This window comes from Leucoraja erinacea, chromosome 26 (genome assembly GCF_028641065.1).
Source record: "Leucoraja erinacea ecotype New England chromosome 26, Leri_hhj_1, whole genome shotgun sequence".
NCBI lineage: Eukaryota > Metazoa > Chordata > Chondrichthyes > Rajiformes > Rajidae > Leucoraja > Leucoraja erinaceus.
Window position 1 is genome coordinate 14050864 of NC_073402.1, and position 20582 is coordinate 14071445.

At 45.2% G+C, this 20582-nt stretch overlaps 1 protein-coding gene across 3 annotated transcripts in view; it reads right to left on the reverse strand.

The window, feature by feature from the left end:
* Positions 1–20582, reverse strand: part of LOC129709667 (zinc finger MYM-type protein 4-like) — a 175289-nt gene that overhangs the window by 144662 nt on the left and 10045 nt on the right. For all 3 annotated transcript variants that reach the window (XM_055656165.1, XM_055656167.1, XM_055656164.1), the window contains exon 2: positions 17481–18164. In XM_055656165.1, the coding sequence (XP_055512140.1) occupies positions 17481–18155 (675 nt within the window). In that variant the 5' untranslated portion in view covers positions 18156–18164. The remainder of the gene's footprint in view (positions 1–17480; positions 18165–20582) is intronic.

A 20582-nucleotide genomic window follows, 5' to 3' on the forward strand; every position in this document is an offset into this window, starting at 1 on the left:
TCATGTTTTATTGTGAATTATTTGTGAATATTATTTGGACACTTAGGCTATTTAAAAATGTTAATTATTTATTAAGAAATGGATAGATGTCTAGATCTAGTAATTGAAGTTTGAAATTAGCTACAATTTGGTAACTAACTAATTATATGCTTTAATTTCAGGTCATCCAAGTAAGATTATTTTATATTTGTTTCAGAATGGTTCAATCTATGATAACTGAAAATTTCATTCAGTTCTCTTAATTTTTAAGAAGGTTATGGGCTTTTGACTGTCCATGATCACAGCTTTTTTGTTATGTCCATAGAAAATCAATAGGGAAAAGATGCTAATTTCCGAGTATGAAAATGGCCATAACTTTTTTATTACTTGAGATATGAAAGTGAATTAGGTGTCAAATTAAACTTATTTTTATGCTTTATCTGATGGGATAAATTACAGACTTGATTTTTTAAATCTCAAAATTTTGTAACATTGCTACACAATATCTGTAATGTATTCATACATATTCATGTATATGTTAATGAGTTGGTGTTCACTATAAGCAGGGAATGTTGGGTAATAAATCTCTATCTCATGATCCAGGCAACCAGCATGTAAGTTGATATTCATTCTGCTGTTCGGAATATAACAAAATTGGGTAGAGTTTGTGTACTCATCCTTTAAATACAGTGCAGGACTGTTTTGCAACATGCAGTATTGTTTAACATTTTAAACAGTTAATACGGAGTTGTGTTGCAATTGTTTGCGAGCTGGACACGATAGGCCGCAGATCCTTCTATGCAGGGGACTGTAGTTTAAAACAACAGCGGTACAATTCGTCGAGAGTCTGTCAGGCTATCTCTATGTTGTGTCTATGTGGCAAGATGACGTCCTTGGGATTGTATAAGATTTTTTTTTTGTCGAGTTCCTCAAGCTGAATAACTTTTGTACAGCTAAGTTTTAGGCGAATTGTTACACCAGAACAGACAGGAAATCAGGGTTTTTGAACGGACTAAAAAAAAAAAAGTATGACACGATGGCAGCGTCCACGGGCTACATCGGAAACCTTGGCACTTTTGACAAGAGTAGAGAGCCGTTCAGCCTATATGGAGAGAGCAAACATGTTTTTCATGGCAAACAACATAACGGAGATTAGTGGTGAAGGAGAGATAGTGACTGAAACAAAAAGGCCGTTTGCGAACGCATGAAAGCGATTCTGCTCACGGAGATCGGTCCTGAAGTGTACGGCACACTCGTGAATCTCCTTGCGCCCATAAAGGCAAAAGACCTGCCATTCAATGACATATGAAGAAGGAGGAGCATTTCAACCCAATCCTCTGGAAATTGCAGAAAGCTATAAATTTGGCACTAGAAACCAGAAGCAGAATGAGACAATCAATGAGTACATTGTTGCCTTGAAAAACTTAACTTTGCACTGTAACTTTGGAACCTTTCTCGGACACGTACTATGCGACAGATTTGTTTGTGGTCTAGTGGATGAACGAATTCAGTCCAAACTCATGAACACTCCAGATCTTACATTCGAGAAAGCATGCAAGATTGCTACAACAATGGAGATGGCATCAAAGAATGCTCGCGAGTTTCGTCCACCACGGACTGCTGTGGCCGTTTACAGTCACAAGGCAGTGCCTATGGCCAAACCAAGAGGCACTAAACCAAAACAAAAGTATGGCGGGGAGCCAAGTTCAGCCAATTATTGTTGCAACGGTAATCACTCATCCCAATTTTGTCAGTTCAAAATGGCCGAGTGCTTTAACTGCCAGAAGAAAGGCCATATCGCCTCAGTATTTCGGGCCAAGCTTAAAACAGGAAACCAACAATCTGCAGGAAACAAGCAACAACACCAGAGAGGAGTTCACAACTTGGAGGTGAACCCAGATGGAAATGAACTTGGGTTGTACAGCATTTATGCAACCAACATCAATAAGCCTACAACCAGCCAAGGCAAGGACTTTTGAACAAAACTATTGATTAATGAACAGTTAATCGATATGTGTATTGACACGGCAGCAGATTGTTCGGTCATGAGCAAAGACCTGTACGAGACAAAGTTCCCGCAGACACCATTGTTTGAGAGTAAGGTCAAGCTGAGAACCTACTCGGGCAAAGTTTCGAGGACATGCGGACAAATGAACTGTAAAGTTCAACATAATGGTCAGTCAGTAACATTGCCCATCATAGTGGCCCCCATGTTTTGAGAGGTGGGGGACATCCCCCCAACTTTTTGTAATCCCGATTTTAAAATCTCCCCTTTTAGCGCTGGATTGAGCCTCCGAAGCCGTGTGTGTGTGTGTGTGTGTGTGTGTGTGTGTGTGTGTGTGTGTGTGTGTGTGTGTGTGTGTGTGTGTGTGTGTGTGTGTGTGTGTGTGTGTGTGTGTGTGTGTGTGTGTGTGTGTGTGCGTGTGTGTGTACCGTCAAAACATTGTGCCCCCCGTCCATGTTCCATGTGAGTTCCGATAGGCTCCAAGTGCAATGCAGTTGCAGAAGCGTTGTCCCGGTTGCCCCATGAGAACTCTGACATGGGACGTGAGAACTCAATCTACACACTGCAATTTGTAGATGAAAACTTTCCAGTGACTGCAACAGAAATTGCAGCAGAAACAGAGAAAGACACTGTGCTGAAGTGGGTCTATGAACAGACATTGAACGGTTGGACTGAAATCGATAGTGGATTGAACTCAGTTCTGAACTCAGAGCTGAAGCCTTTCCATAATCGATGCCATGAATTATCATGTGAGCAGGGATGCATTAAGTGGGGTTACAGAGTAGTTGTACCAGAGTCTTTGAGAAACAAAGTTATGAATGAACTTCATGCTGAACATCCTGGCAAAGTAAGCATGAAATCAATTGCCAGAAGTTTTGTGTATTGGCCTGGTAGTGATAGTGACATCAAGTCACCGATGAGCAAATGTAGCGTCTGCCAAAATTGCCAGAGTAAACCACCTAAAACACCACTGCAACCCTGGTCATGGCCGTAGGCCTTTTCAGAGAGTTCAGGTAGATTTTTGTGAAAAGGGTAATGATCACTTTCTGGCACTATTAGATAGTCATTCCAAATGGATTGAGGTTAAGCATGTGGGGCCAGCACTACTACTGAGTGTACCACAGATGAGTTGAGATCAATTTTTGCATGCCATGGTTTACCAGAAGAACTTGTTTCTGGTAACGGGCCTCAGTTTCGTTCAGAAAATTCAAAGAGTTCATGCAGCAGAATGGTGTAAAACACACACTTGTTCCCCCATACCATCCAGCCTCCAACGGGGCGGCGGAAAGGTTTGTTAAGATTGTCAAAAATGCCTTCAAAAATCAGGTTTTACAGGGTAGTTCAAAGCTCAGCATGAAACATTGTTTGGCTAGTTTCTTGCTGAAGTACAGAACTACACAATGCACAACAACAAGTTACTCACCTGCAGAACTGTTGATGAAGAGAGGACTAAGAATACACCCAAGTCTAGTTCAACCCAATTTGGCCTTGAGAGTTGAGCAAACAGTTAAGTCAAAAACGCCATTTTGATTCCCACAAAAAGGAGAGGTACTTCAAGCCAGATGAGCAGGTTTGTGTTCTCAGTCCTCCCAACGCCCAGTAGAGACAAATGCGATGTTGGGAAAATAGTGGAAGTGTGTGGAACAAAAATATACTTAGTTGAAGTTGGAGATAGGATCAAAAGTGTTCATGTTGATCAAATGATTCCAGCCAAAAATGAACCAAAAACTGAGCATGAAGTCCTAATCCCTGAGATTTTATCTGAAAGTGAGGGAAGAGACCACTGTGATTGAAACACAAAGTTCAGTTAGTACAGACAAAGAAACAGATTCCTCTGGTCAAAGTCAGGGTACTAAAACTAGCCTACAGTTGAGCCAACACCTTAAACCTGTTACACCTGTTACTGTTAGACGATCAGGCAGGATCCGTAAACCAGTAGTCAGGTTAGGTTTGTAAGTTAAATAAATCACAGCACAAGTAAACAAAAATGCGTAGATATGTAAAATAAATATATTATGTTATCATTTAGAACATTCTCTCTCGTGATCCAGGCAACCAGCGTGTAAGTTGTTATTCATTCTGCCGTCTGGAATATAACAATACCTTTCCCGGTTTCCCTCAAAATCATGGACACATGTACCTGCACTCCTGAATTCTTCGGCTCTCCAACCCTCCCAAGGGTCCTACTGTTCACTATGAGGGCCCTGTTCTCATTTGACTTCCCAAAATGCAACATTTCACACTTGTTTGAATTAATGTCCATTTACCATTCCTCAGCCTGCTTACCCAGCTGATCAAGATCACATTGTAACTCTTGATAAACACCTTCACTATCTGTGTCATTTGCAAACTTGCTAATCATGCCTTGTACATTCTCATCCAAATTGTTGGTATAAATCATAACTGGCAATGGGCCCAGAACTAATCACTGAGGTACATTGGCACTATCGTCTGTGGTGATTAAGTGCTTTGAGAGGTTGGTTATGGTGCACATCAACTCCTACCTCGACAAGAACCTCGACCAACTACAGTTCGCATATCGCCACAACAGGTCAACGAAGGATTCAATTTCACTGGCTCTCCACTCCGCACTGGGCCACTTGGACAATAAAAACACCTAGATCAGGCTGTTGTTTATAGACTACAGCTCAGCGTTTAATACCATCTTCCCTTCCAAGCTGGTTACACGAGGAGGTGTGGTGATTAGGAGCTCCCATCCAGACCCAAGAACTAGTGTGTTTTATCATCTTTATGGAATTCAGAGGAGATACAGCAGTACTTTAAGTCAAGTCAAGTCAAGTTTATTTGTCTTAAGTTTATTTAAACATCTTTGTGTATCGCTGTGATGCTGCAGAGACTTGTTTTAAAGTTTTCTGCTTGTTTTGGGACAGCGAGAACTCTTATCAATTGACTGCGTAGCTCCCACCATGGTGGCTGGCAACCTGCCAGGAGACTGTTTGCGAACCAAAAGAGGGGAGAAAAGTCTTTCTGGACTTGTACAACTGCGTCTAGAACAACCCCCTTACTGCCTCGTCGGTGCTGACTGGCCCGGTCTGGTTTTCGTGTGGTGTGGGAGGTTTTCTGCACCTGCCCCGTCTCAACCTTCTTTTGCGGCCTTGGAGCATGGAGCTGACGACGAATCTTCCTTTCTCTCGGCAAGACCGAGGGAGATAAGAGGCTTTCCAACAACAAGACTGCAGACAAGTCCCTTTCGTTGCTGTAGGAGCGGCGAAGAACAGCTGGGATTGCCTGCGAAGGTCAGCAGCTCGCCAGGGAGGCAGTTTTTCGGGCGAGCCGCCATTATCAGTGTTTGAGGCGACACCACTTGCCTCCCTCCCTCGAACTGTTCCATTTGTTTTTGTCTTTGAATGGACTGTCTGTGTCCAAGCTTTATATAAGTTTTTTTAAATTGTAGCTCTTTGGATTGCTGCTCTGGGGCCCGGTTCCCTTTCTAGCATGCCAAATTTTGAGATTTAAAAAATCAAGTGGATAAAGCATAACACTGTCTGTGTCTCAAGCTTTATATAAGTGCTATGTTTTAAATTGTAGCTCCTGGTACCATGCTGGGTCAGTGTACTGAGGGAGCGGGATTAACATTCCAGGAAAGCTATGCAAAGGTGGCTGGTGTTCAATTGCTGTCGGCTGCTGCTTTCTGGGGGCCCGGTTTTAGAACTTGACCACGAGGAACCTGCCCAAAATATACTCGCTATAGATAACTTGATATGGATATATAGGCCCCATTGTAAAAATAAGGTACTACTTGCTCTATAAACCCTGGGGCTGCGAGATAAATGAGAAAGTAAGAAACTATTATAACTATATTATCGAGGCCTATAAAACTAATAATACCTTTTGCGACCAGGTCTTGCAGCGATTTTTCGTTAATGATTTACTAGGCTGAACATGTGCGATTAGTACAGCCTAGTAAAAATCGCGTTTTAAACCCGCCCCCTCCAAACAGCGCCAAAATCGCCGACATGGCTGAGGGCAGATTCCCAATGGCGATTCAGGTAGGTTTTGTAACATACCTACTACTTGCCCCCTCATATGAACCTGGAAGACTGCTTGGCTGCTGTGGGTGTGGTGGCCAAGCCCACAGGCGTCCTGTACGTGGGCAGGATGTTTGGGAAGGCCGTGTTCTTCCTCAAGACTGTTGAGAGGGTAAACGCAGCCGTGAGTAAAGGGATCTCAGTGGGGGGGAACATTCCTGCAGGTCGAGCCCTTGGCGACCACCGCACAGTGGGTGGTCCTGTCTCACGTCCCACCCTACATCACAAATGAGGCCCCCCTTCCCCACCTTCACACCCTGGGGAAGGAACTCACGGATTTCACCCCGATATACCAGGGGTTCCGCAGGAAGGAGCTGCGGCACGTTCTTTCTCTCCGGCACCAGCTGACGATGTTGCTGGACTGGGAGGAGGTAGTTGATGGGCGGTTCTGTGTCCAGCAGGATGGGCGTGATTTCATAATCTACTGGACATCGGAGTGCCCAAGGTGCCATGCCTGTAAGGAAGTGGGGCATATTGGGAGGAAGGAGGAATTGCCCCAAATCCCACGTAGGGCCCTCTACTTCCGGTGCCACTAACCCCCCGCTCCCACCGCTCCCACCCCCCCTGTAGTTGAGGCAGCAGAGCACGAGTGGGCATGGGGAGGGTCAAAAGAAGGGGGGCAAGGTGGCGAAGAAGGTGAAGCACCTAGAGAACACAACCCCCAGGTACAAGAATGATCCACCCATCCCATCACCTCCCTGTCTGCAAGCCCTGTATTCCAGCCGGGGGCGGAGGGGATCGGGCGGGAGAAGTGGGCGCCACAGACGAAAGTTGCTCAGGTGACCGCTGAGTCTGTGAGCCCCTCCCCATCGAAAAATAGGAGGAATCTCTCTAGGGAGCAGCAGAAGAGGAACGAACGGGAACTCTCCAGGGGGGAGGGGAGTACTATGGTGGAGGAAGACTCCGCCCTCTGGTTCAGGCCCCGGTCCCATGTTCTGGAGAGGATTCTGGGGAGGGTGGCGATGGGGACCACTCGGGTGATATGGAGCAGGGGGAGATTCCTATAGGGGAGGGAGCCCCGCATCTGGCACCCGAGGAAGCCCAGGAGCAACCCACCCAGGATGAAGCACAGAGCAGGCCTCTGGAGGTAGAGGCTGTAGGCGGGGAGGGGGTTGGGGAAACCAGTCCTTCTCTCCCTCAGGACCTGGCTCCAGAGGGAATCCCCGAGTCTGGTGCACCAGAATCCACTCTCCCCCCAACTGGGGGAGGGATAGTCACCCCCACTGTCGATGGTCTTGACTCCCCGGGTATATCTGGGGAAGGCCCCTCTGCCACTGGCCCCAGGGTGGGGACTGAGGTGGAGGAGAGACCAGCAGGTGGGGAAGAGGCAATGGCCACACAGAAAGGGGCAGTATCGAGCTCTAAGGGTGTGTCCGGGGATGGGATGGTGTCTCCATCTGCAGTGAGCAGGTGGAAGGGGACTTCTCGGACAATGAATCAATGGATGTTCTTGCTCCCCCCGACGCCACTCCACTCATTCCAGTGGAGAAAATCCGCAAGTTCTTCCAGGCCACCGAAGGAGCCCAACATCAGCCCAGACCGGCCTCCCTCCAGTGGCCAAACCTCCAAGGGCTCACCAGCTCACTGAACCACATCCTCAGAAAGAGGGAGAGGGGCAAGGGGATGAAGGGGAATGACCGGCGTCAGCTCAGATCCTTCTTGGACGACCTGGAGAAGGATGCCAAGACCAAGAGCAGCGCCGTTCCTGTTGATGATAGAGGGACCAGAGGAGCGTCCCTTGTAGCCAGGGTCCGGAGGGCAAGGAGCACCGCTACTCCAGCGAGGGTCCGCAAGGGAAGGAGTGGCTCTGCTGTCAGTGACCGAAGGATTGGTGACAGGATCTAGGGAGTAGGCAGGGCTGAGATGTCCTGGTTGGGTTGCTCCTAGGCCTGGCCAAGCTGGCCATCCACGAGTCACGACGCCAGGCGGAAGAGGACTTTGCCCGAGCCAGATGCTTGCCCCTTTACCGGGGTTGTACAATAGTTACTAGAATATTTGTAAAATAGTTGTTTGATGATTTTGTAACATAGTGGTGGGTATGTTACCATGGTTTTGTTTTTTGGGGGGTTTTGTAGCATGTGGGAATTGAAATAAATTATTTTTTGATACAAATATAAAAGCTGGTTACCAAGCTCACGGAACTAGGTCTATGCGCATCCCTCTGCATTTGGATCCTCAATTTCCTCATACACAGACCACAGTCTGTTCAAATTGGAGGAACCACTTCATCCTCAGTAACAATTAGTACGGGAGCACCTCAAGGCTGTGTGCTCAGCCCCCTGCTTTACTCATTCTATACCCTGGACTGCGTAGCCGGTGATAGTGCAAACTCCATCATCAAGTTCGCCGACGACACCACTGTGGTTGGACGAATCACAGATGGGGACGAGTCAGAGTATAGAAGTGAGATCGACCGACTGACCAAATGGTGCCAGCACAACAACCTGGCTCTCACCATCAGTAAGACCACGGAACGGATTGTGGACTTTGGTAGGGGATGGATGAGGATCCACAATCCTGTTTATATCAATGGGATGATGGTGGAAAGGGTCAATAACTTCAAATTCCTGGACGTGCATATATCAGAAGATCTTTTCTGGACCCAGCACACAGATGCAATTGTAAAGAAGGAACATCAGCGACTCTACTTTCTGAGAAGATTACAGAGATTTGGCATGTCGAAGAGGATTCTCCTAATCCTCTACAGGTGCACGGTAGAGAGCATTTTGAATGGTTGCATCATGGCCTGGTTCGGCAACTTGAACGTCCAGGAGCGAAAAAGACTACAAACATTTGTGACCACTGCCCAGTCCATCACCCGCTTTGACCTCCCCACCGTTGAAGGGATCTATCGTAGTCAATGCCTCAAAAAGGCAGCCAAAATCATCAAGGACCCACACCATATCTCACCATTGACCCAGGACACCATACTGGCCACACACTCATCTCACCATTGCCGTCAGGAAGAAGGTACAGGAGCCTGAAAAGTGTAATTTCCAGGTTCAGATAGAAATTGTCAGCTTCTTCCTCACAGCCAACACACTCAGGATTGATCAAAACCCCACACAAGAATCAAAGTTCCCCACTAAGCTCTCCAGCTCTGAACCCTCCGCAAAAGGAGGCCCGATGTCCATTATTATTTGTTGCGGGATTCATGCAGCGTGGACTATATTCGGCCCCCTCCTACCGTTATTTATTGAACTTTTTCCTTTTTTTTTTGCCCCAGGACTCCCGTTATGTATATGTTTAACATATTCACAACGGCGACCCAGTTATCGCCCCGCTCCGCGGTGTGCGCTGCGCAGCAAGTAAGAATTTCATTGTCCCGTCCGGGACATATGACAATAAAACACTATTGAATCTTGACACCATTAGTCACAGGCTTTAGTCCAAAAAATAACCACCACCACCAGTCTCTGCTTCCTTCCATGAAATCAATTCTCTATCCAGACAGCTAGCTCTTCCTGCAACCCATGTGATCTACCTTTCAGAGCAGCTTACCATGTGAACCTTATCAAAGGCCTTGTTGAAGTTCATATCTTTACATCTACGGCCTTGCCTCTTGTTAACATTCCTGGTTACTTGCTCAAAAAAGTCAATCAAATTCATGAGACACGATCTCCCATGACTATGGCTAATCAACCCTGTCTTTCCAAATAAATTTGTATCTTATTCTTCAAAATCGTCTCCAGTAACTTTCCTACTTCCTATATTAGGCATACAGTTATATATACTTCCTATATTAGGCTACAGTTCCCAGGTTTTTCTTTGCAGCCCATCTTAAATAGAAGCACAACATTTTTAGTTCACCCATAAAATGACCATCATTAAGGCTTTCTTCTGCTTTGAAGGAATGGGGGGTTTTTGTAGTAAAACTGCTGTGTCAATACCAGTTAGTTTATTACTTAATGACCCAACTCTATCCAAAGGTTGGCATGAGACTTCTTTGAAATACCGAGAAAACAAGGGGATGGGTCCCAAGTCAGAAGGTTTGGAAAACAGTGAGAGAAGGTTTAATTTAAAGAAGGGAATGATATATGTATTTTTAAATATAGGAGAGGAAACAGAGTTTGAAGTTAGATTTGCAAATTCAGTTACACATTCCACAGTTGACTCGAGGAGGAGGAGGTCTAGCCAATCATGAATTGGAGGACTGGCACTCTAATTGCAAAGGGAAAGGAGGCAGGGTGGAATCAGGGTGGAATCAAGCTGATTACAATGGAAGTGCTCAAACTGGTCCTGGAGTGAGGTTAGTCTGAGGCACTGATTGTCACAGGGCAGTCATGGCATTCACAGGTGGGGTGTCTGGTCGGGAGGTGAAGATCAACCATATTAATCTCTATCAATATAACCATCACCACACATATTATACATGATACACATTCCACCATGTAATCCAGTCCGGGATTTGAGTGAGGAATGCAGTTACAGATAACAACCCTGTTCGGCCCGGAGCTCGGCAGTCTGCAAGACGATACGAGTGCAGCAGTGTGTATTATTCTCTTCGCATACGTTTTAATAAAAGCTTTGTGGTTCACCCAATACTTTGTAATGGTTTGATTACAAAACATGGTGTGAGAACATTTCGACCACTTCTCCATTTCATTTGGCTGAATTTATTTTAGTTTGTTTACTTGTACCGTCTTCCTGCCACGACTGGAGCCTTTCATAAACCTGCCCCGCTAGTGTTTGATGGTGACCTTGCTGATTGTTGGCGCATCTTTGAAGTAGAATATGTAGTGTTCATCCACGCGGCACACCGTGATGCGCCCACTGATGTACAAGCTCCAATTCTCCTCAACGTGGCGTGCACCGAAGCCAGACTACAGGCACAGGATTTCAACTACGCACCAGCTGAGCTTAATGATGCTGGTGACATTGTGACCTTTGCGAATCTATCCGAGACCCAGTGTGCCTCCTTATGCCACTATCCCACTTAGGAAACTTGTACGGAAACCTCGGGAGACTTTGCGCCCCACCCAAGATTTCCATGCGGTTCCCGGAGGTTTTTGTCAGTCTCCCTACATGCTTCCACTAGCTGCAACCTCCGGCAACCACCTGCAACCTCCGGGAACCGCACGGAAACCTTGGGTGGGGCGCAAAGTCTCCAAAGGTTTCCGTTCAGGTTTCCCAAGTGGGACAGGGGCATTAGAAAGTTTCAACAGCTATGCCAGCTGCGAACAAACTTGGTCATGGAGCACCACAGATTCTTTTCACGTAACCAGAAGGAAGGCGAACCAGTTGAATCCTAGATCAGTGCCCTAAAGAACACCGCTGGCAGATGCCAATTCGATGATCTACGCGACAACCTCATCCGTGGCAGACCCGTGTACGGCATCCTGAATGACAACGTGAGAGATGAGTTACTCCGGGATGAGGAGCTCACTCTAGTTAAAGCTGCGTGTGCCTGTCTGGTTTCTGAGATAACCGACACCCATACCAAGTCTCTAGGACCAGGACCCCACTCCACATACAGTGTCAATGCGTTCTACAGATTCCCGCGCCAGCCACCAGCTGCGCCAAGAAAAGCTACCACCAAAATCATTAATAACTACACCAAATGTGGTTGCTTGCATACAGGGATCCACGAAACGTGCCCCACTTTCGGGAAAAGTTGCCATTATTGTAAAAGGAAAAAAAAACACTTTATTTGTTGCTGCTGCTCTCATGGGAACACAGTCGAGACAAAACAACCTCTCCAATTTCTTTAGCCTACACTTTCCAATGAGGCCCTAGAGGACGTTCCTGCACCTGCAGAATTGCTTGAGCACCCAGCCTCAGCATACATTCCTTGTCAGATCCGTCATGCAAGCACAAGGATCCTATATCAACGCTTCAGATCAACAATGCCAACAACCGCATTCAGAACAATCTTAACAGGATCGAAACTCTGGGTGTGATTGCCCCTGTCAATGACCCATCTGCCTGGGTCTCAACCATGGTTGGAGCAACCAAGAAAAACAATGATGAAATACAAATTTGCATCAATCCCATGGATTTAAACACTGCCATTAAACGGCCACACCACCAGATGTGCACAGTGGAACAAGTTGCGGCTAACCTGGAAAAAGCAACAGTATTCTCAGTCCTGGACGCAAAGAACTAATTCTGGCAGATTCCATTAGACCATGAATCCTCCATGCTGACCACATTCGGCACACCTTTCAGACGCTACAGATTTTTACGCATGCCATTTGGAATAAACCAGGGAGCAGTTATTGCTGCATACCCATGTGCAATCATTGTAGATGACATTCCAGCTGCCGGACAAAATGTCCGGGAGCATGACGCAAACTTAAAGCTGGTTCTGGACCGTGCCAGAGAAATCAACCTCAAGTTCAACCGCCAAAAATGCAGGTTCCGGGTCAATGAAGTGAACTATGTGGGTCATGTATTGAACAGCGATGGTCTCAAACCAGACCCCTCGAAAACCATTGCTATCGATGAGCAGCCAGTGCCCACGGATGTGACTGCATTACAACAGCTTCTTGGCATGGTCAACTACTTGGGAAAGGTCATCCCAAACTTCAGTGAACAAAAGTACGACATTAGACTGGTTTACAAATGCAGAAAGGATATGCACTTAGCTGACACTCTGTCACGGGCTCCGCGCAACACCTGCGACAAACACCTGTCAGACAATGATGGTTTTGTTGTTAAGATGGGCTCCTATCTCCCATCCTCGTATCTGGACAATCTGGCAGCACAAACAGTTGCAGAAGACACTCCACAGTCACTCTCCTCTGTCATCCGACACGGATTGCCAGACAAGAAATACAGGCTACTGCCCCTGATTCGCCCATTTTACCCTGTTTCTGATGAAACATAAACATAGAAAATAGGTGCAAGAGTAGGCCATTCGGCCCTTCGAGCCTGCACCACCATTCAATATGGTCATGGCTGATCATCCAACTCAGTATCCTGTACCTGCTTTCTCTCCATACCCCCTGATCCCTTTAGCCACAAGGACCACATCTAACTCCTTCTTAAATATAGCCAATGAACTGGCCTCAACTACATTCTGTGGCAGAGAATTCCAGAGATTCACCACTCTCTGTGTGAAAAATGTTTTTCTCATCTCAGTCCTAAAAGATTTCCCCTTTATCCTTAAACTGTGACCCCTTATTCTGGACTTCCCCAACATCGGGAACAATCTTCCTGCATCTAGCCTGTCCAACCCCTTAAGAATTTTGTAAGTTTCTATAAGAGCCCCCCAATCTTCTAAATTCTAGTGAGTACAAGCCGAGTATATCCAGTCTTTCTTCATATGAAAGTCCTGACATCCCAGGAATCAGTCTGGTGAACCTTCTCTGTACTCCCTATATGGCAAGAATGTCTTTCCTCAGATTATTACCCACTACCTACCGATGTTAGACTAACTGGTCTGTAATTCCCCGTTTTCTCTCTCCCTCCCTTTTTAAAAAGTGGGGTTACACTAGCTACCCCCCAATCCTCAGGAACTACTCCAGAATAACCGCGGTACCCCAGTTCTTGTTAATATATCACTAGTATAGCTCATCTGAGTATGCAACCGTTTAGCCACTCATTCTCTTTTCCTATTCTCTTTGTTCTGCCCAAAGAGTTTTGAAAAATTATCACTAATGCATCCGCTATTTCAGGGGCTACTTCCTTAAGTACTCAGGGATGCAACCAATCTGGCCCTGGGGATTTATCAGTCTTTAATCCATACAATTTACCTAACACCACTTCCCAGCTAACCTGGATTTCACTCAGTTCCTCCATCTCATTTGACCCCCGGTTCCCTGCTATTTCCGGCAGGAACTGGTACTTCAGGACGGCATTGTGGTGAATGGACACAAGTCAGTTATTCCTGCATCTCTGCAAAACAAGTATTACAATGCCGTCCACAGGGGTCATCTCAGTGTGAAGGCAACTGCTCTGAGGGCAGAACTATGTGAGAAAGTCGAGTCAACAGTCTAACATCGCACCAACCCAAACAGCCCCTTCTCCCGCACCCCACACCTGACATGCCATGGTCCACAGTTGCAACTGATCGACCTACTCCGCAGTCCAACCTCAGCTATGGTTGTTGAAAAGCTGGCACGCCACTTTTCTGTCCATGGGGCTCCCATTCATCTTCTCTCTGATGGCAGCCAATTCACCAGTCAGCATTTCAAGAACTTCGTTAAACGCAGGGATTTTCGCCGCATCACCAGCAGCCCCGAGTACCTTCAGTCCAATGGTTTTGCAGAACGTGCGGTGAGAAGTGTCAGACAAGTGATGGAACGGTCCCATCAGGCCTGTTCTGACGTCTATCTCGACTTGCTCAATTTACGGAACATTTCTCGTGATCTGATTCTGGGTTCCCCTACCCAGCGCCTTATGTCAAGGCAGACTTGCACTACGCTACCTATAGCAAAGCAGATGTTGTAACCACAAATTCGTGCCCCGGCGGTGATCCAGGCAAAACTACAACAACATCGTGATACGCAGAAAAAATACTATGACAAGTCAAGCACACCGCTTCCGCCTCTGACCAAGGAACAGGTTGTCCGCTTGCAAACCGCAAAAGGCTACGACCGGCTGGGCGTCATTCAAGGCGCTGCTCCTGCGCCGCGCTCTTACCTGGTCAGTGTTGATGATGCCACCTTCAGACGTACCTGACAACACCTTCACCCGGTCAATGAGCCAGTGCTGCCTCGACATTATCCTGACTACACAGCTGTGTCTCCTCCATGGTCCAACGGTTCCAGTCCCACGGTCCCACAACTGCCTGCTGACCCCAGTCCAGATGCTTTGCCTCCCCCATCGCTGCCGCAGTCTCCATCCTCACCCTCAACACTGGTCAGACCTGCGGGGTCACTCCCTTCTCCTATTCAATCTCCGGTGAAGGGAGTAAACGGTGGATACTGTATGCGCGCAGGTCACGTCTGCAGGCTGAATCCAAAGTACCTTTGAACTGTCTGTGAACTGTTTTCTCACTTGCTGCTCTCAGCACACAGTACATAAAGTAAAGTGCACTCTCCTCATATTTACGAAGGAACTGCAGATGTTGGAAAAATCGAAGGTAGACAAAAATGCTGGAGATGCAGAGTTTCTCCTGCATTTTTGTCTACTTCCCCTCATATTGGTGTTTTTCTATATACTCTACTATAAGCATGTTTAATTATAATTTGCTTCTTTAAGAGTAAGGATGTAGATCAACCATATTAATCTCTGTCAATTTAACCTTCACCACATATATTATGCATGATATACATTCCACCATGTAATCTAGTCCGGGATTTGAGTAAAGAATGCAGTTATAGATAACAACCCTGTTCGTCCCTGAGCTTGGCAGTCTGCAAGATGATACTAGTGCAGCAGTGTGTATTATTCTCTCTGCATACGTTGTAATAAAAGCTTTGCGGTTCACCTAATACTTTGTAATGGTTACAAAACAGGAGGTCTGATGATGAGCAGGATGGGGCAGTTAATTAATTCAATTGCTGAAGGCATTAGACCAATAACAAAGAGGCCTTGCTCATTGAAGGGGGTGGATAGTGTTTAATCCATTTGGAGAGCGTGATTGGGGTAAATTGTGTGATGGTGAGAATTGGTATGGTTGCAGAGGATTTCATGGGAATGGGATGGTTTCAGTTATCTTGCAGTGGTGGGAATGCTGCAGTGGACAGAGTACATATTAATTAACAGCAGAAGCAATGCATTCTTGGGGCATATTCAGTCCAAATTAGAAAGGTGGAGAGTTTGGTCATTTTTTATGTGTAGGTCTGAAGAAGTGTCTCGACCCGAAACGTCACCCATTCCTTCTCTAAAGAGATGCTGCCTGTCATGCTGAGTTGCTATTTTGTGACTATCTTCGATGTGAACCAGCATCTGTAATTCCTACCTACACATGACCTACTCACAACATGGACCACTTCAATTATACACATCCCTGTCCATAAGGATTGCTTGAAAGACACTTGACTCTTGGATTCCAAATCCTCCAAATGACAAATCTCCTCGTGGATTTGGAATCCAGTCTGCTGATATGAAAGGTAATGATTTTCAGCTGGAACATTAACATTTCAATGTATCTGTGATGGACCCATTGTCTGAAAACAGGGTTGTCATCCTCAGAACCACCCTGCCCCTGCCCCTCCTCACCATTTCCTTTAACCCATGGTGTGGGAATATATTTTAAAGCTGTCAAGTTCTAAATATTAAAATTGAATTGACTTCCTACATTTCTATTCAATTCATTCCAATGTATACAAATTCAATTTGTAGTAATGCACTTTTTTGGATGATTCTACCATAGAACATAGAACTTAGAACAGTACAGTGCAGCAAAAGGCCCTTTGGCCCACAATGTCCATGTCTAACATGATGCCAAATTAAACAATCCCTTGAGCCTGCATCTGATCCTTATCCTTCTCTCTGCATATTCATGCGACTATCCCAAAGCCTCTTAAAACTCACTATCGTACCTGCTTCCATTACCACCAACCCTGGCAGTGGGTTCCAGGCATCTACCACTCTCTGCGTAAAAGAAAACGCCCTCCTTTAAACTTCTCTCCTCTAACCCCAAAGCTATGCCCTTCCAGGCTGACATTTCCACCCTGGGAAAAATATTCAGACTGTCTGCTCTACCAGTGCCTCTCATGATTTTATAAACTTCTCAAGTCCCCCCTTAACCTCTAACATTCCAGAGAAAACAATCCAAGTTTGTCCAACCTTTCTTTAAGCCAATACCCTCTAATCCAGACAGCAACTTGGTAAATCTTTTTACATCCTCTCAAAAGCGTCCACATCGTTGTGCAACCAGATCTGCACAAAGTTGCCCCTGATATTGTGACTCTTATACTCAAAACCCTGACCTATCAAGCCATATATACCAAATGCCTTCTTTCCCACCCTATCTGTGTTGCTACTTTCAGGAAGCTATGGCTTTGCACCCGATTATCCCTCTGTGTATCAATTATGTTAAGGATCCAGCTATTAACATTCCCCTTACATTTGATCTCCCAATGTGTATACTCTCGCACCTTCTCGGATTAAACATCATGTGCCCTTAGTAATTAATATATCCTGCTGTATCCGTTATCAGCCATCTTCGCTGCTTACAACTACACTGATATTCATATCATATGCAAACTTACTAACCAGTCCATTGACATTTTCATCCCAGTCATTCCTATAGATCACTACAGCACAAGTCCCAGCACTGATCCCCATGGAACACTACAGGTCACAGACCACTGACCAGAATACTGCCTCAAACCGCTGTCTTCCGTGGATAAGCCAGTTCTGAATCTAAACTACCATGTCATCGTTAATGCTGTGAACCTTAATCTACAGGATCAGCTTGCCATGAGGGACTTGGTCAAATTGTCAACTTTCCTATTGGATTCCTGTTCTGTAAAATGTAGACTCAAATTACATAGAGTTTAGCCACAGAACAGCGTGAATAAGTTCTAAAAATTCAAACAACCTGACAATACCTGGGTTCCTGTATCTTGTCCAACACACAAGTAAGGATGGTTTGGAGTTGATTGAAGCAATGCCCTTGCTGAAGAATTCATTCTTTGATATCTGTTTGTAAAATCAAGATAAGATGGCCCTGCAATGTGAACAGATTGGATGGCAATCTTGTTGGTCAAGTCCATGGCTTCCTCTGAACTCTCTTTGGACCAGAAGGTGGGATGTGATGTTGCTGCTTTAGCTGCAGGGTCCATGTGTAAATGGGGAATGTAGTCTGGAGAAGTCGGCTCAAAAGACAGCTGGCCGCAACTGAAATGCTGTCCACATATCCGAGAGTACATTGTTGGTGTCCAGCCATTTCTGGTAAGCTGGATAGCATTTGTTATGGCTGCAGTGTGACTTCCTTTCTTCCTTATGACGGTAAACCACCGAATGTGGGTATCCTTGCCTCGACGGCTTCGGCATCCAGCGACACTGCAGCAGTCTCCGTGGCTGTTTGAACGTGAAGTGGGTTTCTGAATAATTACAGATTTTGGATCAATTCCAAGCCATTGACAAAGAACTCTTTGGAAGTACACTCTCGTTCCTGAAATTGGAAGCCCATATTGCTTACAGAGCTCTCGAAGTTTGGCTTTTGGGCCTTCCCTTATCTGCTGTATGATTAATGATATTTCCTCTGCATTTATATTATCCATTGTTTAATACTGAAAAACAAAGCATCAGCACAATTAATAAATTCTTCATTACCAACATCCTGTTATGCAGTGATCATGATCCAGTCTGTCACTAAAGATGCAATCCTGCAGCATTACTTCTTGATCAGAGAGAAGTGAAATTAAGCTGATAATATATTGGTGCCATTTTCAGATCAAATGTTATACCAGGGACCCTGATGCTTTCCCGGGTGGTTAGTAAAAATGCCTAACAGTATTTAAGAGTAATAGAAGAGTTGCCCCCTGTGTTCTGGCCAATACTTTTCCACACAAGTAACATCCAAACAACAAATTAGCTGATCATTGTCACCTTGCCCTCTGTGGAGCTTGCTGTGAAGAAAATGGCTGCCACATTGCTTTAATTACAACTGTGACTTCATTTCAAAAGAATTTCTGCAACTGCATGGAACTTTTGTACATTGAGATTCTAAAAGTGCTTTAGAAATGCTAATCTTTATTTTTCTTTATTCAGGGTATCAGAGCAGTTCAAAAGGAATCATCTGGTTGGCCTACATCCATTGGGCATTGATAGTCGACAGACAGGATTGTAAGTGCAATGACAGTCCAGGAGGGGGATACGCATAGTTTTCTTGGCATGAAATGAAAGCTGATGATTTGTATATTTCTAATTGGGTTTCACAGTTGAATTGCTTGGAAGTAGCCAGTGCAGAAATTAAATATTAAATGAAAGGAAATCTTCAAATGTAACAAACTGCTTTAGTTAGAACTTGCCTGCTTGATGAAATATAACGGTTCCAAAAAATGTAAGAACTTAAATGGTAATCTTTAAACTAGTTAAATGTTTTGTGGGTTAGCTTTAATATATATTCTTGGTCAGAATCATTGAGTAACAAAGGCTGTGTTAAGCAAAGTCAATGAATCTGAGCGGAAACTTTTTCACACAAAGGGAGATGGGTGTATGGAACAAGCAGCCAGAGAAGGTAATTGAGGCTGGGAGTACCCCAACATTTAAGAAACAGTTAGACAACATTTAAGAAACAATTACAAGTTTCAAGGGAATTGGCAGGGGCTGCAAGTTCACATTCATTCATGTATAATGAGGGTGGATATAAACGTGTGCCAAGGCCAGTTGGAGAACACGGAATGGGGAATATTACAGGAGCAGTGATCAATACATTATCCAAAATGGCGACATGCAATAACATTCTCCTCCCAAGTGTTGTGATTTTTTGTTTAATCCTGATCTCCAGTGCTTTCTGTCTGAAGTTTTCACATTTCTCTGTGACAACAGTATTTAAGAGTAATAGAAGAGTTGCCCCCTGTGTTCTGGCCAATACTTTTCCACACAAGTAACATCCAAACAACAAATTAGCTGATCATTGTCACCTTGGCATTTCCCCTGAGGCTTTCCAATTTCCTCCTCCGTTTTCATAGTTTAATGGTGTTTCTGTAAATTGCCATTGTGTTGGTATGTGGTAGAATCAGAGAGTAGAGTGTTGATAGGTAGGTGGGGAGAATAACATGTGATTAGTGTAAATGGGTGCTTGATTGACTCGTGGGGGGGAGAGAAGGTGCTCCTTCTCCCCCCCCCCCCCCCCCCCCCAACCTCCCCCACGGAAACCGGGAATTATAGACCAGTTAGTTGAGGGTGGATATAAAGAGTAAGGCCAAAGGGTCCCTTGGAGAAGGCAGTGACTGGGGGGTATAAAACTCGGGAGCAGGATCAATACAGCTATTTACAATTAATAATTTAGATAAAGGGATTAAAAGTAACATTAACAAAAATGCAGTTGACACAAAGCTGGATGGCAGTGTGAACTGTGAGGAGGATGCTATGAGGATGCAGGGTGACTTGGACAGGTTGGGTGAGTGGGCAGATGCATGGCAGGTGCAGATTAATGTGGATACATGTGAGGTTATTCATTTTGGTGGCAAAAACTTTGGTGTCAAGTTGAGAAAAGGAGAAGTACAATGAGATCTGGGAGTCCTTGTTCATCAGTCACTGAAAGTAAGCATGCAGGAACAGCAGGCAGTGAAGAAAGCAAATGGCATGTTGGCCTTCATAACAAGAGAAGTTGAGTATAGGAGCAAAGGGGTCCTTCTGCAGTTGTACTGGGCCCTAGTGAAACCACATCTGGCGTATTGTGTGCAGTTTCGGTCTCCAAATTTGAGGAAGGACATTCTTGCTATTTACAGAGTGCAGTGTAGATTTACAAGGTTAATCCCCGGGATGGCGGGTCTGTCATATGTTGATGTAACGACTGGGCTTGTATACACTGGAATTTAGAAGGATGAGGGGAGAATCTTATTGAAACATATAAGATTATTAACAGATTGGACATGCTAGAGGCAGGAAACATGTTCCCAGTGTTGGGGGAGTTCAGAACCAAGGGCCACAGTTTAAGAATATGGGGTAGGCCATTTAGAATGGAGATGAGGAGGTTAGAA